The following is a 27,696-nucleotide window of genomic DNA, read 5'->3' on the forward strand; positions in this document are numbered from 1 at the left end:
GGTCCCCAAAATGAGTTTTTGAGCAACATAACCCTGATTATGGAGAAAATATGCAATAATAGCTCAGAGAAACAGCAGCCTTCCAGTTTGTTCCTAGCCCTATCCAACCTGGCCCTGAACACTTCCAGGGATGGGGCAGCCACAGCTTCTCTGGGCAAATGTGTGCCAGGGCCCTGCCACCCTGTGTAAAACATTTCTTCCCTACATTGAGTCTGAGTTTACCTTTTTTCAGTTAAAACCATGCCCCAACCCCGCTGCTGAAATGTCTCTCCCCCAGACTTGCACTAAGGAGCTGGAACATTTCCAGCCCATGGGTCACAGGATTGATCCCACATGGGACACCCCTGATGGTTTTGGTGGCCGTGGGCCTGGCCCAGCCCTCTGTGTGTTTTATTTATTGGAGAGTTTCTAGTGCCAGATGAAGCTCAGCCTTTCTCAAAGCTGGGATTGCTGATGGGCTTCCCTGGAGCATGGCCCCACTCCAGCCCTGCCCTGCCCTGGGCTTCCTGCACCAGGATCCACACGGCCACTGGAGCACTGAAATCCCTCCTGGCCCCATTTTACTCATCTGAAACCCCTCTGTGAACACAGGCAGCTTGTAGAGCTAGCAGCTCTGCTTTTGGGGGCTATTTCCCAGCCCCCTGCCAAGGGATCCACTTGCAGAACACAGTGTTCATGTCCTGCTTTCTGCTGCCAGGGCTGGGAATGACCCAGCCTGAATTCATGCCCTTCTCCTTCATTGCTCCTATCAAGACTAATAAAAGGAATTGGCGTTTTTAAGACAACCTAAGTTTTATTCCTTTTCCACAAGAAATTGAAGACACACGTGCTCCTCCCCAGGAAAAGGCCAGTCTGGAGTGTGCTGGGACAGTCCTGGGACAGGGACCCACCCAGGGACAGTGGGCTGGGAAGAGGCTCCGCTCCCTTTGGGCAAACCCTCCCGAGGAAGGCAAAGCCTGAACTGTGCCTTGCCTTGCTGAAGTCTCCATTTCTCAGTTAAAGCAGCCCCACTTCACAGCAGAAGTGATCCAAGCCTTTTCCCCCACTTTTCCCCACCTCCCTCCCTGATGTGCTTCCCACTAAGGAGCATCAGCCCAATTAGGTGGAGCCTGGAGTGCCCCGGGAGGGGGCAGCCAGACAGATTTGGTTAAAGAAACGATTCCTAATATTCAATAAACGCAGTTTTAATTTCTTCTTCATACATGATCTTAAAATGAGATTTTAAATTTTTTTATTTATTCCATAAACAATATAACAAAACTCAGCAAGTTAACAATATGACGTTTTCACCATACAGAGTCAGTCACAAATATTTAAAACCTTTGCAACAAGAACAACAAAACCCAAAATATTACAAGAATAATTTACAAGAGGATCTATAAAACAGCAAAGCGCTCACAAATTTTCCAGTTTCCTTTACACAATATCACTACACTCTTTCACAACATTTCTTTTTATTACAAAATTCCCAACAAAAGTTTAATTTTTTTCTTTGTATTTTGGTTTTTAAAACCAGAAACTCTTAAGTATACATCCTTTTATTAACACCCGAAGGTGCAAAAAAAGGGAAACCTCACACATACAAACACTTCACAGCACTTTTCTAAGAAAAATATACACTTACAAAATATTTTACAAATTGGCACACTTAAAAATATACAAGATTTTGTAGGCGTCTTAGAGTGATCCTTAAGAATTATACTTCAATTGACTCTACAGAATATTTATAAAGCTTATTCTAAAAGAAAAAAGGCAAATCATTTCCAAACATGTTAAAATTGCAGTGTAAAATGTGGAACAGAAATGGATATGTTACATTCATAAAAAGGGCCATTTAATAGTTCTTAAATGCTCGAGGGGGGGAATAAAAGTTTTCTTTAGCACCATAAAACAGGAGCAACTTCCTAACGAGGTGCCTCTAGTTCTATGGAAGGGAACTCAAGGAGCAGTACATTCACATCTCTGGAGGCAGCAGTCGAGGCGCCCGGCGGCGCCGGGGCAGCGGAACAGAGCAGCTCCTTGGATTTCTACCCTGCTTCCCACCGGGAGTAAGAGACAAAAGGAGTTTCACTGGTACCTTGGTTCTGTGTTTGTGTGTGGTTTAGTCTAGGTTTAAGTCTTCCCTTTGTGCTTTAGAAATGGACGTCTGTCTGTCTGTCTGTCTAGCTAGTGAAGGGTAGTGAAAAGACCAATTTTATTTCTTGTTTCCTTTTGCACCAAGTGTTTAAAGGCTCAGTAAACGTGTCTGGCAACCCAAGCGTCCTGCGAGATGGAGGGAATCCTCCTGCTTCAGATCCCAATTCCCTTAGATGGCTGTTACTCCACTGTCATTAGTGTCACTTGTTTACCTGAGAAACAGATTTGAAAAGCCTTGCTTCTACCACAGACATTGTACTTGGTTTATTTTATATATTTTTTCTTTTTTTTTTTCTTTTTTTTCTTTTTTTTTTTTGCATTATTTCACATGCTGAAGAGATAAAGAGGCACATTCTCCAATAGATGTCAGTGGTTTGAACCATGCAACCTCCTCTGGATACCCTGGGAGCTGCACAGGCAAAGTCCAACACACTGAGCTGAGAAAGTAAAGGCCTGATCCTGCACCAACCCAAGTCCACACTCCTGATCCTCCTCCCACTTACCCTGACTTCAGGGGAGTTTCTCTTGGGACTTGACATCACTGGCTGGGAAAGCACTTGGGAGTGAGCTCCCACCTAAGTGCTCTGCTAGATTGGGAGCTTAGAGAAAGAGCATGGCCCAGCAGCTAAAGGATGACAACGCTTAAAACATCTTTATTTTGGTTCCTGGCTTGTATGGCCCTTAATGCTGAAAAAATTAACAGCAATCCTGATTTTTTAAAGAGCAAACGGTGCAGCAATGGTTCCTCCAAGCAATCACCAGCCAGCCTTGGCTTCTCCTCTCTGAGCTGACCCAGCCTCAGCAGGACAGCACAGCATGGCAAGGACAGTCCTATGGCTGCCCCTGCTCTCCTCCTCCTCCTCCTCCTCCTCCCAAAATGCCTGGCTACCTCTGGTTCACAATTGATGATGTTTTTTAAAAACATCCATCCTCCTATGCTAAAAAAAAAAAAAAAAAAAAAGGAAAGCAAGATGTAAACCTGGTAAGATGTATTTTGTAATAAAAACCAAAAGGTTTTTATTGAATCCCCATCAATGATATTTTTCTATTTACAAAACCTCTAAATGCAATTGATGGCCGTGGGCTGGGTTGGCTCCTGCTGCAGGATTCCTTTCTGCAGGACATCTCTCCTATTCCTGTGCCATGGGAGACCCATGCTCCTATGGCAGAGTAGTGAGTACCACCCTGCCTTGGGGAATTCTCCTCTCAGGTGGATTTTACAACCTTTGGAAGTACTCAGTCCCTGCTTTGTAACACCAGTGCCAATTCTAAGTCACCCAGACCACGGTGACACCACAGCTCAGCAGCACTGCTGGCATTGTCCTCCCATCCTGCCCCGGAGCAGGAGTGAAAAGAGATGAAGCAGAAAAGACATTTTAAGGGATGCTGCAGAATAAACATCTTTTGTGTGGCTTGGATCCATTGCTCCCAAGAGCAAGATGAGCTCCCAGAGCCCAATGAGAAGATGCAAGAGGAGGATGGAAGCTGCACTGGGACTGGGCAAGAGGATGGGCCGAGGTGGGAGCCAGCACAAGCAGGGCAGGGAGCCCAGGGGTGTGGGGTGGCAGCTGTGAGCACTGCCATGAAAAACAAAAATGCAATTGGAGAACAAGAGCTTGTATGATGAGGGATGAGGCAAAGGTGGGAAGTGAAAACCTTGAGGTAGTGACAGGCAGGTGGAGATGAATCCTAGGAAAGTAAAGTGCCGGCTCCTCAAGGAGTTGATCAGGAGGATCCCCTGGGAAACTGCCCTTGGGGACAAGGGAGCACAACAGAGCTGGCAGATCTTTCAGGATGCTCTTCATAGAAAGCAAGAGCTCTCAATCCCCAGGTGTAAGAAATCAGGCAAGGAAGGCAAGAGATTGGCCTGGCTACATTGGGACCTGCTGGTCAGGCTGAAGGGCAGGAGGAGATGCACAGGCAGCAGGAGCAGGGACAGATATCCTGGGAAGAGGACTGGGATACTGTCAGGTTGTTCAGGGACAGGGTGAGGAAGGCAAGGTACAGATGGAGCTGCAGGTGGCAAGAGACATGAAGAATAACAAGGGCCTCTACAAGTGTGTCAGCATGAAAAAGAAGGGTCAAAGCAGGTGTGACACAATTGGCAGACTGGTAACAATGGATGAGAAGGCTGAGGAAACCTCTCTTTCCATCTCCCATGAGTGGGGGAACCATAGGACAGGGATTGGAGGAGCAAAGTCCCTCCCACTATAAGAAAATATCGAGTTTGTGACCATCTGAGGAACCTGAATATACCTAAGACTATGGAACTTGATGAGATGCATCCCAGAGGCCAGAGGGAATTGGCTGATGAAGTTGCCAAGCCACCCTCCACAGTACCTGAAAAGTCCTGGCAGTCAGGTGAAGTCTTGGATGACTGGAAAATGAAACCATTGAACCACTGCCCTGCCAGCCTCCCCTCTGTGCCTGGGAACACCAGGACCAGACCCTCCTAGAAACTCTGCTGGGGCTCATGGGGGACAGGGAGGTGACTCAGGACAGCCAGCACAGCTTCACCAAGGGCAATCCTGCCTGGCCAGCCCAGTGGCCTTCTAGGATGGAGTGACTGCATCCATGGACAAGAGAAGGGCTCCAGGTGCCATTTGTCCAGACTTCTGTAAAGCCTTTCACACAGTCCCCCACAACACCCTTCTAAACTGAAGAGAGATGGATTTGAAGGATGGAGCGTTCTGCAGATGAGGAGCTGGTGGGACAGTCCCATCCAGAAGACAGTGGTCAACAGCTCACTGTCCAGGAGGAATCAGTGCTGAGTGCTGTCCCTCAGGGGCCTGTCCTGGGACCAGCAACGTGGAATAGCTTCACCAATGATGTAGACACTGGGATTGAGCCCCCTCAGCAGGTTTGCAGATGACACCAAACAGAGTGGGGAGCTTAACACACCTGAGGGACAGACTGACATCCACAGGGACAGGGAAGTGGGCCCAGGGGAACCTCAGAAGGTTCAACGAGGCCAAATGTGATGTGCTGCACCTGGAATGGGCAATCCCTGGGATCCACAGGCTGAGAATGAAGGGATTTAGAGCAGCCCTGCCAACAAGGACTTGAGAAAGAAATTTTTTATGAGGGTGGCGAAACGCTGGCTCAGGTTGCCCAGAGAGGTGGTGGCTGTCCCCTCCCTGGAAACATTCAAGGTCAGGTCAGACAGGGCTCTGAGCAACCTGGTCTAGTAGAAGATGTCCCTGCTTTTTGCAGGGGAGTTGGACTAGATGGCCTTCAAAGGTTCCTTCCCACCCAAATACTCTGTAAAGATCAAAAAGGAGGAGGGCAAATGCTTGGCTCAAGGCAATGTCTAAATGTTGGGGTCAGGCAGCAGAGCGATGACCTTTTCAGACACAGGGAAGGGCCAGTGCCACAGCATGAGGGACCCAGGCTCTTTAACAGCTCCCCAGCAGAGATTTTTGGAGGACATGGGATGACCACCAAAGTTGTCAGCAACTGAAACGGCAGAAGGACTGAAGGAGAGCAACAAGGCAGCTGGAATTGTGATTAACACTGTTCTGCAACACCCAGCTGGGTATTCATGGATAAAACAGTTGATATGTTTCATGCCTGATCTTCATGCCCTATTGCACATTCCTCACATGCAGGAAGTATTGCTATCCCATCCAGAACAAGGGGTTTTATTCTGAGTCCCATATTCATAACATTAACCATAAGGAGCACAGTGCAGGCCAGGTGAAATGTGCTTTCAACTGATGGTTCTGGGTCAGAAAGAAGGTCTGTGCCACATCCCAGCCCTGGGCCTGGCCTGTCTCTGTAAGAGCAGCAGCCAGAACATCCTAAGGAAGGGAGCTGCCAGACCCACTCCTGCAGCACGTGGGGGGAATGATCAAAAACTGGGATATGCCAACACCACAGCATTGGGTGGAGCTTGTAGTATTTGATGAGCCTGTGAATAGAAAAAAGAGCTGCTGGGGAAGCAGGGAGAGTGTGGTGGCTGCAGGCCAGCCCAGAGCCCAGGGATGGAGGCCTACCACAGCTCTTGTCTCCAGAGGAAATCCTGAGCATCTTCTGGATCTCCCTCCTGGAGGCAGAGCTGGGGTGGGACTCTGCATGCCATGGGGCACCAGGGACCACTCTCATCCAGAGCAACCCACTCCAGGCAACGCCAGCATTTATTCTGGGAAAAAATGAACTTACAGGATGTTTTTTTAATTACTAATTTTTTTTCCAGAGTTTGTCCTTTCATCTGTTAAATAAAACACAATGCAACTACTAAGCTGTTCTCTCTGGGATCGCAGAGCTGAGCTGAGCTGCACCCCATGATCTGTAAGAGTTGAAAACATGATTCTAAACTAACACTCTGCATTTCCACTTTGATTTTAAGTGATCACTCTGCTTTTCTGCTAAATTAACTTAAACCAATTCTGCTGCTTTGCCTGGTGCATGGGTGGAAAAAAACTGACTTGGGAGGAAACCTGAGCCCAGTCCTGCTCTCTGTGTGACACCACATCTACGCCTGTGGCTGTATCAGCAATGTGATCTGTCCACTGCTAGAAAGGCTCCTCTTCCTCACCGCCTGCTACTGCATAAGGTGTCCAAGCCTCACATCCCTCTGCTCCCAATCGCTCCCAGGGCTCTTGCATATCAAGGCTTTTCATGAGAAATCAGCAGCAAAACGCACAGGCTCTCAGTTGCACAAGGAAAACAGATCTTTGTTGGGTTCCTTATTCTCGTGGAGGGCGAGGGTGTGGTGAGGAGGGTTACAAATAAGGCCTTTTGAGGATACATTTAGCATTCAGTACTTAACGCTGTCTTAATAAAGTCCAGTCATGATCCGGCCCTGATTGGTGAGATCACAAATAGCTCCATTGGTTGTATTTGTTTCATGAACTGAATCAAAGAAAAGGTTCAGAGTTGTATTTTAAATGAATGACTCTGCTTTTGAAAGTTCAAACTATATTAGCATCGCAAGGTTAGACATGGAGGAAACACCAAAGCCATGATGGGAGAGCGCTTCTGACAGGCTCTGCATCGAAAATGTTTAAGAAACTATTCAAAGGAAAAGTGAATAGCACTCAATGTATGAAATGTATTAGTTCTGTTTTTATACCTATTTCAGAATTTATCCCAGGTTCTTATAAAATATATAAAACTGAGATACAAAGAATTAGCAATGTAACTTTGCATTTCAAATGATCTTCAGCTACAGGTTTTGCTTTAAGAAAACAGACACTTGAAAAGCAGCTGTTCTGTAGTCTCTAGATGCAGACACTTGAGTTCCTGGCAAACTTACCGTCAGTGGTTTTCTGAACTCCTCCACCATTGCAACTCTCTCCTATAATGAAACTCAACATTTCACTATTAAGTTTTTCTGCTCGTGGTTTCAAAGAGAGGACGTTACCATTTCCCAGCATCGGTTTCAAAGTTCCTTTTTTTCTTTTTTTTTTTCCCCCCTTTTTGTTTCCTTTTTTTTTTTTTTCTTCCCTTTATGAGCTTTAAACCACAGGGTGAATCCATGAAATGAGGTAAGTAAATTTGGCACACTTCTAGTCATGTCCATAAAACTTTTGGTAAGTTGTATCAGTGAACAATATCGTTTGTCATCGTGAGTTACAGGTGCTTTCGAAGGGGGGTGGTTAGTACTTAACAACTGGAATGTTTCTAGTAAAACCAAAAGGCATAGCTGCAGAAAACACTCACAACCCAATGTTGATAGAGAAGTAAAAATATATACAATACAGTCACTTGTTCATAGTTTGGCACAATTTTTTGTTGTTGTGGGTAATAGTGCATAAACTACTGTACAACAGTATGACTTTTAAAACAGTCTTTCACAGAGAATACCAGATTAGGTTTGCTTTCAAATAATAAAATTCCCACAATTTCAAACTCTTCATTTCAGCACTTACATTTCAACAGACCACAAGGCAGATTTCGAAAAGGAACCGATGGGGGAAAAAAAAGAAAAAACAACCGGGAAAAAAAAAATGGTAAGAAAAGAACCAAACATCAACCGTCTTTCTAGAAAAGGGAGTCTCTTCTTCAAATACAGGAAAACCCAAAAATGCTGTTTCTGCTTTAAGAAGAATGGAGTCTGATTCCCTGCAGGAAAAAATCAAACATTTGATGCCATCTTAGTTAGCTCGTCCGGAGTCACCACGACGGAGCGAACGCGCTAAAGGCGGGCGGGTAGAGAAGATGCAGCTTTAGATGATGCAGGTTAGGAGACACAACAGCAGAGGGGGCCAGAAAGCACTCAAAAATTGCCACACGTGAAGCTCAATTAGGAACGAGTTCTCATTTGCAAAGTAAAGAGCCTTTAGGTTTTGAGATCTTGGCTTTTGGATGCAGAACCTCTTTTTTTTTTTTTTGTGGTTTATTTTTTACAAAATGTTCCAAAAAAAAAAAAAAAGTCTTTCCTTGTCAAAATCATTAAAAAGAGCGTGTAATCTTTTTTTTTTATTTTTTTTTAGTTTTTGTTTTTGTTTTTCCCCCAATAAATAAGTAATTAAAAACTGAAGAAGCCAAACAGCAGAAAAGAGTAGCCTTGTTAGTTTTTTTAACCCCAGCCAAGCCAGAAAATTGGTCATTCTTTTAGGTAGCTTGCAAGTCATAAGTATTTTCATGCATTTAAAAATAATAATTAAAAAAACCAAACAAACAAAAAAAGAAACCAACCCCAAAACCAAAACCAACCAAAACTGTAAAAGGGGAATGTCTTTTTTTTTTTTTTTTTTTTTTTTCTCATGCAAACTTTTGCTTTCAGGAAGGAAAAACTGAGGAACAGCAGGCCTAGCAGGTGGGAGGGAGGTTAGGGGCATTCCAGCCAGTTTGGTGCAGCATTACCTCAGTTTCTCAAAAGCAGCTGTCACGGGTGGGTCCTTGTGGGGCTGTTCGCGGTCCGTCCGCTTGATTTTACAGTTCTCATCCCTCAGTGATTTCGAACTGGATTTATGACGGTAGAGTTTTTTATGGGTAGGTCCATTATTGCCTAAAGTGCTCAGGTTACTATAGTTTTTATCAAAAAAGGGAGCGTGAATGTCTGTGGTGAACCCGGTGGAGCAGTTGGGGCGACCGGGGTCGCAGGTCACAGCTTTGCTGTTTTTGCTTGAGCCCTTGTTGTTCGACTTGTGGTTCTTCGCCGCCCCCGGCGAGCCACCGTTCGCCTTCTTCTTCGACTCTTGGGATGTCCCTGCCAAAATTTTAAGAGTTTTCAGTTTCAGGCTGTTGGACTCCGGTGACCGGAATATGTCTGGAACGCTGTTGTGGCCGACGGGCCCCCACAAGGGCTCAATGGAGGCCATCATAAACCTCTGCACATCGGCCATTCCCGACGCGATGTTGGACAGGATGTTGGAGGGTTCCTCAAACTCCCTCTGGTCGTCGTCCAGGAGGCTGGTGGCATTGCCCAGGCTGGCTTCTGACCAGCCCGTGCCCCCCTCTTTTCCCAGTGCCCACTCTCCAGAGAGCCCGTTGTGCTTGCCCAGCTTCACCCCTGCCGGGCCGCAGTGCTGAGTGCCCTCGGCCACGCCCTTGGTGGCCGTGGCCACGGTGCCCAGCTGAGTGACCACCCTGCCACCAACAGCTGGAGCCTTCTCACCATTGACTCCTGCTGCATTTTTCCCTTTCCTGGTGGATTTGGGTGCCTGCCTGGAGTTTTTCCCTTGCGGCTTATCGGTTCCTTTGTTGGTTTTGGGTGATTTTTTCCGGGTGGCTTTCTGGGAAGAGCTTTGGTTTGTACCCACATTCTTGCTGGATGAACTTTTCCTCTTCGATTTTGACACTTTGCTATTGGTGCTAATTTGACCAGATGGCTCATTAAATGTTGACAAGCATGGACTCTTTTCGAGAAGGCTGACAGAATCTTCATCGTTGAACATATGGAACTGGAACTGGTGATTATTTAAAGCAAACCCATTATCTGCCTGATCCTCGGTCTGCAGGACCCCACAGTTCCACTTGACCTTCTCGGAACTGTTGAGGGAGGCCTGGGGGCTCTCCTGAAAGCCCTTCAGGGTGCCCAGAGGCTTGGCATCAGAGCCAGCTATCTGTGGGGACAGGTTGGGAGTGTCTGGGGGGGACATCTCCGAAAGCGACGACTGGCGGAACCTATCAGGCGTGAAGTTGGAAATGTCTAAAAGGTCCGTGGACTCCTTCAAAGGGGTGATTTCATCTATGCTCTGCTGGATCACTAGCTTGGGACTGCAGTGGGCCAAGAAATCATCATTAATATCATCCTCGCCGTCCTTTTCACAAGACTTTAAACTTAAAGAACTGTAATTGCTAGAACTAACTGACAATGAACCCACTGAATCAAAACTAATGAGCCTGCCATCATCCGTACTGAGTGTACCTCGTTGGAAATGAAAGCGCCCCTCTCCATTATTGAAATGACATGACTGATAAGAATCATCAGACTGCACTTGTTGGCTATCCGGCATGTAATTTTTTTGGTATAGCAATTTGCCGCTATTCAGATTGACTTGAGTGTATCCAGAGGCGGGGAGGCCGTCCGTGCCCGGCGCGAACTCGCTCGGCATTCCGGCCGCCTCCGGCACGTCCCCGGGGAAGTCCTGGCGCTCGCTGCCCTTGCTGGCCGGCCACATGCTGCCGAAGCCGCCCTGCTCCATCTCCAAGTGGCCGGGCGACTGCTGCAGCTCCGACTCGGAGGGCGGGGAGAGCACGCAGCTCTGCGCCGGCTGCAGGGACGGGAAGGGCTTTTCCGGCGGGACGATGCTGGGGAGCGGGTGCTGCTGCTGCTGCTGCTGCTGCTGCTGCTCGGAGGGGTGCTGGGCGAAGTACGGGATACCCGTGTTGCTCGACAGATCCGAAGCATCTAACAACGTCTGCAGATACCCTCCGGGGATCAGGGGTACATTGGTGGTGATATTAGCAGATGGCAGAGGCTTGTCTGAAGAGGAGGTGGATGGTAGGAAAGGAGAATTTTTAGCAACCTTATCCTCGTGGCACTCTGGGAGATGGGAGTTGTCTGAAGCACAGGGACTGTTTTCGTCCTTCAGACGCGCTGCGGAGTCCTGGTTTTCCAGTGCTGGGGAGTCCTCTGCCGTACTGGTGGCAGCTTTAATCTTCTTGCACTTCAACCTGGCCTCACTTTTGAATTTGATTCTGCGGAGCACTTTCCGCTCCGTCCCCTTGTGCTCCCGCTCCTGCGGTTTGCATTTCACGGCGATGCCCGCGATGTCGTGGACGTGCAATCCGTTGGCACAGCTGGGGGTGGCGATGGCTAATGCCGGCAGCCCTTTCAGGCCCACGTCCTCCTTACTGCTGCAAGGCTGCTTGTGATCAGAGGAGCAAGAGCCCAGCTTGTTCACTGATTGCTCGATGGCTTTAATTCTTTGAATCCGGTGCCTGTTTGCTAGCTTGCATTTTCGCTTCCGTGGGTGAGGGAGGAACGAAGCATCTGAGCCGTTAAGATAGAAATTCTGCTTGTGGTAGAGAGACGATCTGAGCAAATCCAGCCGGCTCTGCTGCCTCTCCTGCCAGAAGCCCTTCAGTGGGGCCAGCTTCTTGTATTTGCTGAGCAGCTCCTCGTTCAGAGTAACAGTTGTCTCGTTGGCATCCACTTTGCTGAGCTTCACCAGCATATGCTTCTCCCCTTTAAACCTGTTAATGATGATGTACTTGATGATCACGGGGGGCTCCTTGCGAGAGACTTTTCGCCGTTTCTTGGGGCACCACTCGTCGTCGTCCTCCTCCTTGGGCCCGTCTGGGAGCCACTCCTTCTTGTCCAGGATCTTCTCGTTCTCGATGGAGTCCACATCGTACAGGTAGTCGTCGCTGTATCGCACTTTCCTCTTGGCCCGCAGCCCGTAGTTCTGCTGGATGAAGGAGCCGGAGTGGTCCCGGGCCAGGTACCGGCTGCAGTCCTTGATGTCCCGCAGCACGTCGTAGGAGGACTCCGTGCAGGTGCTGTCGTCGCTGAACTCCCCAGAGTCCTCTGTGGAATTCACCGAGTCCAAGAAGTGGCTCCTCTTGGAGCCCACGTACTGCACCATCTCTGTGCTGTTGCAAGATTTATTTAAGGCAGCTTTCTCCTCCTCCTCGCCGTCCTCTTCCTCGCCGTCCTCCTCCTCCTCCCCCCAGATGATGCCTTCCTCGGATTTGAATTGAGAAGGGTCGGTGGCACCGCTGGGCCCCCTTTTCAGGGTGCTCCTGCTGTCCCTTTTGGTGCAGTTGCTGAACACGCTGGGGAAGAAGTTGAACTGGGCGTCCTCTTGTAGCGTGGTGGTCTTCTCCCGCACATTGTCCTGGAAAGATTCGTATCTAATCTTTAGGGAGCAGACATCACTTCCCAAGGTGGAATCGTCATCATCGAACATGTAATTGTCCACGTCTTCCTCAGAAAACAGATTTACAGAAAGCTCATTTTTGGAGCAGAGGTCAAGCAGCTCAATTTTACTTTCACTAATGAAAGATTCAAAATAGCCCCATTCCTGGTTGGGATTTGTTAGTAAAGGTTCCTCACCATTGCATTTGTCTAATAGTAATCCCTCATAATAATTTTTCTGAGTGGGGTCCTCTGAATCACTGTCAGATTTCTCTGCATCTCTTTTGTCCGCTGCCCTCGATTTATGCATAGGGAAGCTTAAAAGCTGGTCTGAAAGCAGTTGATCCCCATATCTCATGGTTTCTCCTGTGCTCATGCAGTGAATCCCTATATCAGAGACCGAACAGGTGTCATAATCCCTATTTATATCCCCCACTTTCAAGCTTATTCCCGGCTCCGCATCGATGCCGTCCTTGGATTCAATGAAGCAGCCCAGGCAGGTCCGGCTCGGCTGCATCAGGCAGTCTCCCGTCAGCGCCGACATCCCCCCGGGCTCCATCATGCTGAAAGGAGCCTTCTCGCAGTCGCCCGGCAGCGACCACGAGCTCATGCCCTTGGTCACGCAGGACGTCAGGGAGATGGCGTGGGCCGAGGAGTCGTCCGAGGCGTGCTCGGGGACATCGGTGAGGCGCAGGGGTGACGGGGGGCTCAGCAGGCACGGCTTCTTGGCCGTGGGGACGCGGTGGCACGCGGGGCCCTCCCTGGGAGCCGCGCTCAGCGCCGGGAACGGCGCCACTGCCTCGGCCGCGCTGCAGGGCCTCTCATCGGCGTCCAGGGCGTGCGACTCTGCGGGATGGAGCAGAGGGAGAGAAACACACAGGGGTTACCAACTATCCCCTATTCAGCCACAACCAAACTGCCCTTGGAGGCAGAAAAAGAGAGAGGGTTACAAAGGTTACCACCCTTAAAGGTTTCAGGCTCGCCACCCCGCTCCCCTTCTCCCAGTGACTTTTCCCAAGTGCTCCTTTGGGAAGCCCTTCCCAGCAATCCTGGATCCAGTGAACGTGGTGGTGTGTGTGGAAGGCAGAGGTAAACAGGCTGCTCCCTGCAGCCAGCTGGAAGAGGTACAAGAGTACATTTAAAACACGCAACGCATCCGCTCTTCCCCCCCTCATATCCATACGGTTACCTGGAAACTGCCTCTCAAACCTCGCAATGTTATTAAAAAAACAAAACAAGCCTAATAAAAATGTTCTCATTAACTTTGAAAAAATTAACAGGAAAGTGAGATTCTTAAAGAAACAAAGCACCCCCCCCTGCGGGGTCTGAGCTTGCACACACCTGAGCTGCTTTACTGCTCCAGAGTCAGGGAGTGATGGCTGATTTAAAAAACCCAGCGGTCTTTTTGTCACTGTCCACGCCAAGGGAAGGCAGAAGATAACACAGGGTTTAAAGCAATTATTGTTAGAATTATTGTGGGGTTTGCCATTCTTCCCTAATCGCTAAAAATGCCTTTTTAGTCATGTAAGGATTTTTTAACCTAAGGATTTTTTTAGTTTTACCTCGTTGCGCTTCTTTTATGGCAGAATAAAGTTATGAATGTACTTTTATCTGACTCCTGGCTCAACGGACAGTATGACCCTTGAAATTTAAATACAATGTCTTTTCATCCATGAACACGCTCTGATATCTCTGTATTAAAAAAAAATATATTCCAATGAGTGCATTCATCCCAGCCAGAGAGCTCTGCCGACTCTGAGCCCGCTGCTTTTGTCATGGCTCAGGTCCCTCCTTTTTGGTGGCTCTGCTGAAGGCAGAGGGGTGAGAGCCAAAGCTTTCCAAGGAGGGACAAGTGCTTTAAAACACAACTGGAGCACCAGGACTTGGCATTAAATGGAGCATGCAAAGGGATTTATTTGGCTGCTGCGACCTTCCACTAGTGCTCTTATTCCAAACTGAGAGGAAAGTGAATCTCCTGCATCCTTGGCAGCCTGGGGAGGGGAGGTTGGTGCTGGCACAGGTACCACCAGCACAAAGGAAAGGCCCCAGGTGGGGAGGATGGAAAGGAACAGGATGCCATGGAAGGAGTGGGGTGCCTGCCCCACTCCTTCCAGGAGGAGATCAAAACCCCCCTCATTTCACTCCAGTAAGTTTTGTGCTACAGGGGCCTTAGGGATGGAGCCATCGGTGAAGCCTGAACAAAGCACAAACTGCAGCTGGAGCCTCACAGCGCTCCCAGGACTTTAAACCTTTTCCCAAAGCCTCCCTAACTCCAGCCAGAAGTGCAGCGCAATGCCTGTCATCATCTTCAACACATATGACTTGGGAAAGGCCAGACTGGCTTGCTTGAAAATGGTTAAAAAAAGGAAATAAATAAAAAAGCTGATTTTTGAGTCCCTCCCACCAGTCTTCAGATCAGAAATGCAGAGGTGGTATCTTTTTCCTTAAGCACCAAAACAAATTAACCAGTGCAGTTCCACTTCAGAAGTAAAATAAAATAAAAATCAGCTTGGAGCTGACAGGAAGCATGGAAAATTTGAGGATAAAAGAAGAATGTCTGTGAATGCTGTAAGACTCAAAGAAGGGGGAGGCAGAAAGCTGAAATTCAATCTCAAAAGCTGTGTTCAATAGGCAAAGCTGCTATTATATAAAATAAACCCTCTCTGGGTGTTTCTTTAGGTTTATACTTGTGTGAGTGAACTTAACTCTTGGAAAATACAAGTGCCAAACCCTGATTTTCTGGGGCTCCATATCAGCCTAAAATCAGGCCTGTGTTCAAGCGATGCTCCAAGGGAATACAGTTCACACAGAAAATGCAAAACCAAAACTTTTCCCAGTTTCCCTCAGCATCCACCCCACAGCACATGGGCAAGGGGAGGTGGCAGCTCCAGAGTTTGTGCTGGCTCCTGGCCTTGGATTCAGCAGCAACTCCCACACAGCAGTGTTCAAACTGAAAGTTTAAACTGACAGAGGGGAGGCTGGGGTGGGATGTGGGGAAGGAATTCTGAGCTCTGAAGGTGGGGAGGCCCTGGCACAGGGTGCCCAGAGATCCCTGCAAGTGTCCAAGGTTGGATGGAGCTTGGAGCAACCTGGAATAGTGAAAAGTGTCCCTGCCCATGGCAGGGGTGGCACTGGATGGGCTTTAAGGTCTCTTCTAACCTAAAGCAGTGTTATGTCTAATTAAAGCACTTTTAAAGCCCTGTTTAATTGAATTCCATGGAATTGGTGTGAGGCTCTAAAAATCCCCTCCTTGCTGAGCAGGGCAGCACTGACTTTGCTGTCCCCTGGCTCAGACAAAGGGACCATGGCTACAAAATCCCTTTGCAGCTCCAGCAGCTGCAGCTTCACCCTGGGTAGTCAGGAAGGGGATGGGCTGACAGGGACAGAACCTCCCAAATTACATCCCAGGGGCAAACAAGGGTGAGCATGTGCATCACCTGCCACCAGCACCAGCTGTGGGGTCCTCATGGGCACCCACGTGGCTGGAGCTGCTCCAAGGTTTTGGCAAAGAACATTTGTCTCTACCAACTTGTACAGAGCTGACAGAAAGATCTGAACATATGTCAGAGGACCAAGTCCTTGACATCTAACAGGATCAAATTTATATATAAATAAAATATATCTATCTCTCTATCTCAAGATTTATGGGCCAATACAAAATGTAAAAAGCCATGAAATTAAACATAAAATACATTGAAGAATGAAAGCATCAGGCTCTGCCTCCCCTCTGCATTTACTGTGGCCAGAGATTACAGTCCAAATGACCTCAGAAAATGCTTGGAAGCTTATTTATTTCAATCAGGGTTTCAGACAGCTGAGCACTGTTACTCCTAATTAGTTATTCTGAGAGCAAATATAGAATCAATGAAATAGATACAAAGTTGGGCATTCTGGGAGGCTGCTGCAAGGGGCTGATCCCTCCCCACCTGGCTGCTGGCTCCCAGGAACACTGTGCAGAAAAGGGACTACAGGACAGGGAATCCCATGTGCTGGGTGATGGGACACAGGCAGGAACGAGCTCACAAATCCAACCTTCCCTTCCCACTCATTCCAGTTCCTTTCTCCCACCCAATCTCTAATTTCCCCCCAGTTTGTAGGGACTAAGTATCCTTCAGCTAAATCTTGCTAATATTGGATTGTAATGCCAAGAGAGGGGAAAATTCCCAACAGATAGAGGGGCTACAAAGTCCTGGATGACTTTTTCCTCCAAGAAACCAAATTAAAATCTCTAATTCAAACTGCATGTGCACATAAACATTTCCAGCCATGCACAGGTAAGAGCAGTTCTTGTTAAGGCCTAAAAAGGTGTAGATTTATGGCTGGAATGATTCCTGGGCAGAAAACACCCATTTACTCCCCTGCTCCACATTGCAGAGATACCCACAAACTGCTAATATTAAATGCACAAAAGGAATTAGGAAAATAAGTTGGCTTCCAAGTTGTCGCTGCTCCCTCATGTACCATAATTAAGTTCCTTACCATTTTCTTTCACCCCATTAATCAGGATAGTTTCTTGGTCTTCTGAGGCACAATCCTGCTCTTGTTGGTCATCCATCAATTTAACCTCTTTCTGTTCACTCCATGCCCCAGTGCATCTGGCCAACCTGCACATTTCCAGAAACACAACCACAGTCAGTGCAATCCCCAGGATCAGCTCAAGGAACCGTGAATAAAAAATAACAACAATAAAACACCCCCACACAGCCTCACACGCTGCCTGCAGCCTCCTTAAGAGGACAAATCCAATTTATTTAGGCTCTCAGCTTGTCACTTTTCCACTCCAAAAGCCAAGTCCCATGTATTTTCAGCAAGGTGAAAATGTTGTGTTATCAGCATTTCCTTCCCCCAGGTCCTGCTCTGGGAGGGGGAGAGGTGCTCAGCACCTCTGCAGGACCCTCCACATCACCCAAAATTGCTGTGCAAAGGCACTTTAGTCATGTCCAGCCAGGAAAGGTCACCCATCTCCAGATGGACCAGTGCAGAGATGAAGGAGAGGACTCACCCCAGTTCAACAACAACTCTATGATGGAGCTGCAAAAACCACAGATGTGGAGTGACAGCTGCTCACCCTCACTGTCAGCCCTTCCAAGCACTGGCAGGCATGGAAAACTTCCCCAAAAAGCATTTTGTTGTGGAAAAGAACCTCCAGTGTCGCAGATCACCATGGGAGCTCCATCCCTGGAAGCCCCATTGCCCAGACCCCCATGGCTGCCCCCAGTGGGTGCAGCTCCAGCTCCAGGGAGTGCTGAGCACTCCAGGCTGGTGGGGCTTCACCAGAGCAAGGAACCTGAGGTGAGGATCCAGCCCAGATCTCCCCATTCCTCCTCTGAGGGCCCCCCACCCTTCAAAGCCACCACCTGCCTATGGAGTGATGTGGCTGGAACCTGGGCAGGGCTGGCACTGGAGAACCCTCATCAGGGATCCTGACTGACAGAATTTCACCTCTTTGACTGCAAATCCAAATCAAAATCTATTTTGTGCTCTTCTGGTGACTCAAACTCAATTTTTTCTCTCTCACAGAGCAGGTACTAGATTGCAGTATTGGTTTAGGTGTTTTTCTGAGTTTGGGTTTGTTTTTTTTTTTGTTTGGCTTTTTACTTTTCACATCAACATTTGTCAGTGTCTGCCGTTCCCACAGCACTCATTGCCCTGGGGTTCAGCAGCCAAACTTCATTCATATTCAGATTTGCAGTGGAGTCCTCTTAATTAACGTGAAATCTTTACAACCGCCTTAGTAAGTGAAACCTTCACCCAACTTCAAGATGTTGTGACACCGAGAGGAAGATAAGAATAACAAGCATCAGTAACTCCATTCCTTTGCATATTTAGAGGAATATTTAACTAACCCCGAGAGTTTTCCTTTGATGCAAATCCCCATCTCAGAGCTCTCCAGCACCAGCCTGTTTGCTGGGGTGAGACCCCTGTGCTGCCAGCACCCTCCCCACAGCCTGAGCTCCCTCTGTGCCCTCTCATTGCTGACATGCTGCAGCAGGAGAGGCTCCAAAAGCCAGGCCAGAGATCAGAGTTATTTTTCCATGAAGGGGATTAATGTCTGAGTGTGGAAGGTGCTCTGCATCTGCCACTGACAGGCTGCAGCTTTGTGTCTCCTTGATAATATCTCCTGCCTGTTAAATGTGCCTTAATTAGGAGAAGTATTAATACATTAAGTTTTTTAGAATATCTATTAATGAAAATATTAATAAAATATTGTCAGCCTTGGGACAACCAGAGGGGTCTCAGGGGACCAGAGAACCACCACTGGCTGCTGGGAGGTGAGGGCTGAGGTGTCACAGAGTGGTTTGGGTGGGAAGGGACATTAAAGCCCATCCAGTGCCACCCCCTGCCATGGCAGGGACACCTGCCACCGCCCCAGGCTGCTCCAAGCCCTGTCCATGAGGGAGGAGTCCATCTTTCCTTGATTCTGATGGATACTCAAGGGCCAGCCCTCATGGAGAGAGCAGGAACAGATGGGGGAGAGCAATGAGCACCCAGGCACCAAGGGAGAGTTCACAGACCCTTAATCTCATAGTTTATGATTTCTGGGGATGTGTGTGCACAAGGGGGAGGGAACACCCCAGGGATGTTCCTGGTGGAAGAGATCCAAAGGCTGGAGAAGACAATGAAGACAATGAAATGCAGCAACAAAGGGGATGTGCTTGGGGAGAAGCCTTTTCCTCAACTGCAGTGACCCAGAGAGCAGAGCTGAGCTCCAGAAAAAGCAGCTGGGAAGAACTGAGGAGGGTCCAGGTGGGCCACCTGCCCACAGGGTCAGACAGAGTGAGGTACAGATGGGACAGACAGCCCCAGTTTGCTGAGACCTGCTGAACAAGGGGACCTTTGGGACCAGTGTGAGACCCCAAAAGGGACGGGGAGAACCGGCAGCAACTGGGAAAGAGAAGCTGACAAAGGGGCTGGATGTGATGCAGAGCAGGAAGGAACAGAAGGCTGGGGATAACAAAGAGGAGAAGAACAGCTGGTCCCAGGCAAGAAAAACGAAAGCAGGAGAGGTCTGGGGGATAAGGGCAGAGAATACACTGGGTAGCAGGAGAGCACAGAACACAAGACTGAGGTACAAAAAGGAGAGAATACAAATTTCAGATGGTGGCAGGCACTGAAGAGAGGCACTGCTGGGGTCAGGATATTATGGAGAGCTGGCAGGAAGAAACTCAGGCACCAGCTCCAAGTTTGTGAACTTGACTGGAGCCAGAGTGGATGGAGGAAGAGGATGGTGGGTGGAAGGGACGTGGGGTCAGATGAGCTGCAGCCTCTGGAGGAGGAGGGCAGGAGCACAGAGGGGCTGCCTGTGCTTCAAGGACAGGCACAGCATGCTCAGGCACAGGGAAGAATTCAGAAGCACTTTTGCTGATTGCACCATGGACTTCAGGGCACTGGGCTGCTAAGATCACAGCTGGCAGCACAGAGTCATTGGCCAGCAAGGAGATGGAGGGGAAGGAGCAGCAGGAAGCAAGCAGTGGAGCTGAACAATAATCCAACTCATTTTAAGCACAAGATGGACAAATTAATGGACAGAAGGGCAGGATGCAGAGCTGTGGCAGCAACACCCAGGGCTCATTGACCTGGAGAAATCCCTTTCAGCCCTATTGCCCAGGTCAGGTGAAAGTCTGCAAGTGCCTCTAAAACCCCTCAGCATCACAGCTGAGGAAATACCGCATTCCTCACAATTCCTGTCAATTTTCCTATTTCTAGTGCTAACAGGGCCGTACAAAACCATGTTAGTGATCAGCCCACATGCACACAAAAATGGAGCCTCTGCCACAAACCTCCTGCTGCCTTCCAGCAGGTCCTTCATCCAGGGGGCCAAGAAACCCGAAAGATTGCTTTTGTTCTCTTTTAAAAAACCTCCTGAGACACTCAAGAGGTGTTAAGGGTGTTGGTGCTGCTGGAGTGGAGGCAAACATGGCTGGAAAATGCTGTCCCAGCTGAGGCTGCACCAGCACAGAGCAAGGTCCTGGTGGAATGTCCCTTCACCAGTTCCTCAGAGTAAAATCAGATTATTTCCTGTTCTAGAAATTCCCAGAACTGCAGAATCCCAGAATGATCAGGGCTGGAAGGAACCCTTGAACAGAGAAGGAAACACCCAAATTGCAAAGCTACAAATCCTGGACACATTCCCTCACTCACCTCCAGTCACATAAATGATGGAGCTGCTGCTCACTTAAGCCCATCCAAACTTTGGATTTAAGCATGTTCATGCTAACACTGATTTTACAAAGACAAAAGGGGAAATTCCATCCTTTTAGACAACCAAAAAATTGTGTCTGCTCAATGGCTGCCCTCTACAAAGAGAGCAACAAGTTGCTTTGCTTCTTTGTCAGCCAGGAAATGCCCATTTTCTGCTGCAGCTTTTCTGAGTGGACGTTTACAAAGCACACAGGCCCATCACTGCTCTCTGTCAGAGGTGCCATGGGGAGGTGACATCCCCTTCAGCCTCTCCAGCTCCACAGATCCCCAGATGCCAGCCCAAGGAGGAATTGTGCCAAGGGACCTGCTGGAGAGGGTTCCTGCCCCTGCAGACTCTGCCTTGGGCAGCAGCAGTGATTTGGCTGATGGCACTTCCCAGCAGAACCAGGGATGGTCACAGGATGCCCTGGATGCACTTAGAGGGGATAAAACAAATGAGTTGGTCATGATTGCCACAGAATCCAGTGCCTGGCCACTTAAATCTATGTATCTACATCTCAATATCATCTATAAATACAAGTACTTGTCCAGTGCTGCTTGAACATCACCTCATTCATATTCCTGGGTGTCACCATTACACCACAGAGCTCAATACTCTGCCCAGGCACAGGAAGGAAAATAAGGAACAGCCCATGAGCTCATGACTGGAAGCTCAGCTGCACACTGGGAATTCTGTGAGGTGGACAAGGTCCTGAGCTGTGGTGGCTGCTCTGGAATTGAAGCTGCAAGAGTGTTTCCCCTTCAAGCTGAATAGACAAAAAGCCACTCACACCCAGACAAAACCCAACGTGCCAGCTCCTATTTACACACAGCTTCCACATCCTGAGTGTTGTAGCTCATGAGGGAGATGGAGAGGAGGATCCAAAGTGAAGGAGAATCTTTTTATGGAGAAGTGGGGGAAGAAAGCAAAGAAGAAGAAGAAGCTGCACCTTTTTTTCCTGCAGAATTGTGAATAAGTGCAGGTGTTCTATATATGCAGTTGTATCTTTCAAAAAAAGAGCTTTAGAGAAATTAATTACATGTCAGAGCCTCTGACAGGTCTTTTAAGAATTGTGATACTTTTGAATGAAAACATTATATACTTAAAAAGAAATACCATGTAAATGTCTCTGAGATATTTACAGTCAGTGGAGTAATAGTAGGAGAGGATTCAGCTCTCCCTGTGCATGGGGGATGCTCAGCACACCCTGCTCCTCCCAGCCACGTCTCCTGCCCCTGCAGGACCTCAGCAACTGCTGCAGAAGCTCAGAGCAGAGCCAGGAACTGCCTGGGAACAGACCCCAGGCTCTCCCCAAAATGCTGAGCCACCTGTCTGTCTGTCTGTCTGTCTGTCCCCCCCATCCCTGAGCACCCAGCTCCTCTCAGCAGCAAGGACATCACACACCCCTCCTCCTGTGCTGCACCTCTGCACAGGACAAGAGCCTGGGGGTTTTCTGCTTGGTTGGATTTTTCTTGGGTTCTTTCCCCCCTTTTTTTTATCTCTTTAGTCCCACAGCAGGACACAGAACAGGAGTTCCCATGGAGAAATTGTGGTGAGGCACCAGAAGCCACAGCAATGGAAGGCTGGTGCTTCACTGCCCTGAAGGATGCTGTTTTCCCACCAGATCCTGAAATCCCCTGATCCTTTTTATTCCAGGGATGCCATTTGATCCTTGTTTTTTCACTATAATTCCATAACTGGGGGATGCCAGTTATGCCATTTGATCCTTGTTTTTTCACTATAATTCCATAACAAGTGCTCAAAATTTTCACTTGCCAGCAAATGAGGGTGCATTTTAATGCTAACAGCACCTCTCTGAATAAAGCTCTGTTTCCATGAATCTACATTTCTACCTAGGCCAAGGGTCTCTGATTTTTGCTGAAATAAGGAAAAGAAAATGCAGAGTACCTGAGGTTTCCAGATCTGGCAGGGTCAGAAAGGTGAAGTTCCTAAGGAAAGGCACAGTGTGGAACCATCTCCCTCTCTCTGCCCAGCACCAAGTGCTGCTCCAGTCCACCAAAGGGATGTTGGACTTGAGGGTTCAGCTTTCAAAGCTCTTTTCCCAGAAAAATCTCACAAGGAAATTGCATCTCCCAGCAGCTCCCTGGGCTTTTCCTATCAATGATGGTGAGCACACCAGAGAAAAGCCCAACTGAAGGAGAAATAGGAAACAAAGAAGGGTTTTGTGGGTCAATCCCAGCAGTGAGACATCTAAAACCCTACAAGAAGGTAAGGCCTGACAGAGCCAGTGTTAGCTGAGAATAGGTTCAGGTATAAATACAGATAAAAGCCTCCAATTAGGAATAAATCTGGAGGGGGGGGATAAAGTTGATTAAAGAAAAAGGAGGTTGCAAAGAAGATGGAGAACACAAAAACCATTAAAATAGGAAACAATTTCAGAACTGTTGTGTTCCCAGAAGGTGCAAAGGATGGATGAGTTGTTAATATTCATAGCAAGCCTCCACTTTTCCTCAGCTGAAAGCAGATGCAACAATTACTGCAGAGCCCAAGCCCCAACTCCAGCAGACCCCCAGATATGATATTAAGAACAGGCTATTTAAAGCCAGCTCTCAAATAAATGACAGTTTCTGACCTTACTCTGGGAGGACATAAGGTGTGAGTGTTTCAAGACCTGTCACAAACAACTTAAAGGCAAAAGGAAGGAAGTGAACAAAATTACAGCCTTCCTGACAAAGCACACGTTAAATACCAAAGGAGCTTTCTCTGTAAATGTATTCTCAGCCATCAAGAGCAGCAGTGTATCACAAAGGGAAAAAGGTGGCAATTAAAATCCTGGAGGAGCTGAAACGCATGAGGGAACGTCTGAAATGTGGAGGGCTTCAGCATAATACTGTCCTGGGTTAGGGAAGGCAGAGCTGCCAAAGCCCAGGGAGGAGAGCTCCAAAATGCAAAGCAAGAAAGGGAAGAGTCAGGGGAGAATCACTGGAGAGCAGGGGAAGCTCGTGGGGAAATGGAGAACAGAGAGACTGAGGAGATGGAAGGGAAAAGGATGGCCCAGGACCACAAACAAAGGCTGTGGCCTCAGATGAGCACAGCTCCACTCCACATCCCCACAGACAGTCACCAAGAACCTGAGGAAACCTTGATGATTCAAGGGAGGAAGAATTAAACATCCCTTTTTACTAAATGTGGGATGAATTTGCACATGGGGCAGGATAAGTATTTCTGTGGGAATAATGAGGGTGAGGAAATGCAGGAGCCCAGGAGGACCTCATGAGGGTTTCAATGAGTGCACCCCATTCTGAGGACAAGAAGCATAAAGAGAATTCCTGCCTAGAGCAAGGGAGGATGATTAAGAAGAGTTGCTGGGGTTTTTTTTGGTCATCCTCTCATATTTTATAGAAGTGGAAGGAAATGAAGCAATAATTAGTGTCAGCAGCTGCATAGTTTTGAAAAGCACTGGCAAGTGAGGGGGAGATTTTCATCTCCTGAAAATGAGTAAGAACACAAACTTTGGTTTAGCTGTGATGGCCAGAAGTAAAAACATTTCTAATTAATAGAATCACAGAATGGTTTGGACTGGAAAGGACCTTAAAAGGCCCGTTCCACCCCCTGCCATGGCAGGGACACCTTCCACCATCCCAGGCTGCTCCAAGCCCCAGTGTCCAGCCTGGCCTTGGGCACTGCCAGGGATCCAGGGGCAGCCCCAGCTGCTCTGGGCACCCTCACAGTAAAGAATTTCCTCTTCATTCCTAATCTAAATCTCCCCTCTGGCAGTTTAATCTCTCTTTGTCCTGCCTGGAAAGCCTCTCTCCATCTTTTTTCAAAGCTCCCTTTAAGTAGCAGAGATGCCCAAAGACAGCCCATGATGTTGCTTTTTGCCTTTCCTCCTTAAAAGCAACTGTATTCCAAACATGTCGTTTTCATTCCATCTCTGCATATGAAGTTAAATAAAATCAGAAATGTTAAGGGCCTGGATTTCTGAGAAAATTAGAGTGGAATGATTGAAAACTCTAACTCTCATAAATCTGCAAAGGTTGAAAATTCAGCAGGATCGTGGGGTATTAACCTCACAAAAACACAAGGACTCTCCAAAGCTAATTATACATCACTCTGCTCTAAAATAACAAAAACCAATAAAGAATAGTTTGGGATGGAGATTTCTTGATGGGAAAGAAAGAATAGTTTGGGAAAGAATAGTTTGGGATGGAGATTTCTTGAGTTCATTTAAATCAAGCAGAATTGCTTCATTTAAATGAATTTTAAATGAACTTATTACCCAGATTCCCTTTCTGCTGCTGTATTTATGGATCCATTGACAAACCAGTGTCTGAAAAGCTTAACAAACTCTTCCTGTGAACCTCATCAGGAAACAGGACAGGCCAAGGTCAAGTGCATTAAGATTACAGAAGCTGATGAAGAAAGGGGATGTTTCAGAGTCCCTCACACACTGGGTTTTATGAAATAACTCAGCTGAAGAAGGGTGTGTAAAACTTTGTTTAGAGATATGGATTAGCATAGAGCCAAAACAGCACAAAGAGTTGGATTTCACAGGGACATGCTGAAGAAAAGTCTCAGTCCTAAATTTTGCCATTGCCTCTTTCCCTATGAGAAATATTCTCTTATTTTCCCTGTTAAAAAAAGAACACCAGGTTTAAAAAAAGAAGGAGGAAAAGAGGAATTTTTTTTTCTATATGAATTTGTAATATATTAAAGTTTGGGCTAAGGAGGGTAATTAGGCTGGTGCCGGAGGAGGATGTGAAAGCTCATCAGGATATTTGCAGTAACCCTAGTGGGGTAAACATTTCTCTTTTCTAATATCTTCAAATTAGAAATTTTATAGGAGAAAGAGAAACTTTAACAAATCTCGTTTGTCTCTTATTAGCAATTAGCCAGTGTGGACTCCAGATAAAAAGTGTTAATTTCTAAAGTACACATAATTTTCATAAAAGCACGGATAGAAACCAAACAGCAGTGTGCTTGGCTTAGGCACAGGAAGGAATTAAGATGGAGCAAGGAGGAAGGGCTCATTCCTCCCATGTTTTACCCAAAGAACTGGTTTAGGGAGCTGCTGTGCCCTTACTGTGGGACATGGAATCCCAGAATCCCAGGATTGTTTGGGCTGGAAGGGAACTCAAAGCTCATCCTGCTCCCATGAGCAGGGCCATGCCTTGTGCTACATCCCAGGCCATCAGCTTCAAGAAACTAAAGATTGCCAGAAAAGAGGCAACGGTGAGAAATCCCCCCAAAAAAGGGTGATGTTCCACAGGGATGCGGAAGACAAAATCCCCTCAGACATTATTTCCATTTCTAGCCAGATCCTTTGAATATTTCTGAACAACTCCCAAGTTTCATAAGGATTTTTCCTTTTTATGTACATATAAATGATTGCACTGATAGCAGATGGGCCCTTCCATACGATTTCCTTTTTAAAACTTCCAGCTTCATGCAATTCCTGCATGTTCCTTGTGCTTGGAAAGGAATGCCTGTGCTTTCAGCTCCAGAGCACAAAGCTGGGGTTACTTCTGCTCATTTGGTTTTAAAACCTTTAATTACACAAGCAGGTAGCAACTCTCAAATACATCATCATCGTCATCATCACCATTTTGCCCTGAGGCCACCTCAATGCAGTGGCTCTGCCTGGCAAGGTGAGTTTAAAAGTGAGCCACACTTAGGGAAACATGCAGCACCTACTGCCTTGGGTTTATTTTCCTGAGTAGTTTCCTGCAGCTGACACAGCTGGACCACAGATTTTCCAGGTAAAACAGCTTCCCAGTCTCATCCTGTGATGTGCATCCCAAGGAGTGAATGCTCCTGACTATAAAGGGAATCAGGGGAGGTAGGAAAAGGAAATGATCAAAACACTTATCACACCGAGAAAAGAACTTATTAGGCCCGATAAGGAGTTGGAATTGATGACAATTATAAGATACCATCCATTTTTAGCTAATAATTCAGAAAATGGATGAATTATTTGAGGAATAATATGTGATCATTTATTTAAAGACTTATACTAATGTATACGCTGGAGGAAGCGGAGCTGAGGTTGTGGGAACACTTTAACACTTCCATTCCTGGGTGGTTCTTCCTTTCCACTCAAATGCAGAGATTTAATAGCACTGGATTTAGTTTGAGGGTTACAGGGCCCCTATAGAAAACATCAAGCCATTTGCCAAGGCTGTTTTATACACTACCTACTTTTCCTCCACTTTCCTATTCACATGTAAGAAATCCACCAACATTTTCCCTTTGAGAACTGTTTCATTTATTCCAAATTCCCCACACCAAACAACCTCATCCCCACTCCACAGGCCTTAGCTGATCCCACAATTAGATGGGAACAACAATTAAATCTAAAGCCACGTCTCTCAATTTTACTTGGGAAGGTTTTGGGTTCCGCCGAAGGTCGGAGGCGATTTCTGAAGGGAAAATCCCACATTAGGAGAGATTGCATCTCTAAGATCTCAGCCCAAATCTCCATCTGTATCCAGGTAACAATCTGGAATGCTGATATTTAAGAGGAAAAATATCTGGACAGCTGCCCCAGCTCCCTGGGAAGCAATGTTTAGTTAAAGTCTTGGATATCACTGAAAGAAGATGTGGAGATGTCACACTGAGGCTGAAGCATTTTTTCAAGTGCTGAATTATTCACCCGTGAATCTCAGATGTGAAATCCAAATGCTCCGGTACTGCCCCGGCTTTAGACAATGGCTAATTCCTTTCTGTGCCACTGCAGGGTCTCTTCATCAGCTTTCTTTCATCTATAATCACAGCCAGGTCATGGATTATTAGTCATATTCAGTGCAGAATTCAAACCCTGCCACACCAATCAGCCGGGCCGGGGCTCCCCCGGCGTTCAGAGCGCGGCTCTGGGGGAGCCTGGCACGGCCTCACAGGGCACAGGGAGCCACAAACCCAGCCCCACTTCCCAAGCCAACAGGGATGAAGCCCTGAGCTGGGAGAGGACACAGAATGTGGGAACCCAGCACATCCCTCTGGATGCCCAGGATGGCCGAGACCCCTGCCAGGGGCCTCAGAGACCCTGGCACAGAGCCCAAAACACCTGTGGGTTTGATTGTGACCCGTGGAGCAAATCACCAACCTTAGATGAAGATCAGCCAGCCACAACAGTTTAGGCAGAATGATAGTGAAGTTATCACAGGGT

General features: G+C 47.5%; 1 protein-coding gene across 2 annotated transcripts in view; it reads right to left on the reverse strand.

Moving 5' to 3' along the window:
• Positions 1–1,214: 1,214 nt before the first annotated feature.
• NEXMIF (neurite extension and migration factor) overlaps positions 1,215–27,696 on the reverse strand; it is a 176,016-nt gene continuing 149,534 nt past the window's right edge. For both annotated transcript variants that reach the window (XM_036401991.2, XM_054516338.1), the window contains exons 3-4: positions 16,868–16,992; positions 1,215–13,234 (exon numbers count right to left, since the gene is read on the reverse strand). In XM_036401991.2, the coding sequence (XP_036257884.1) occupies positions 8,943–13,234; positions 16,868–16,943 (4,368 nt within the window). In that variant the 5' untranslated portion in view covers positions 16,944–16,992 and the 3' untranslated portion in view covers positions 1,215–8,942. The remainder of the gene's footprint in view (positions 13,235–16,867; positions 16,993–27,696) is intronic.

Source organism: Molothrus ater, chromosome 14, assembly GCF_012460135.2.
Source record: "Molothrus ater isolate BHLD 08-10-18 breed brown headed cowbird chromosome 14, BPBGC_Mater_1.1, whole genome shotgun sequence".
In the NCBI taxonomy this organism is placed as follows: Eukaryota; Metazoa; Chordata; class Aves; order Passeriformes; family Icteridae; genus Molothrus; species Molothrus ater.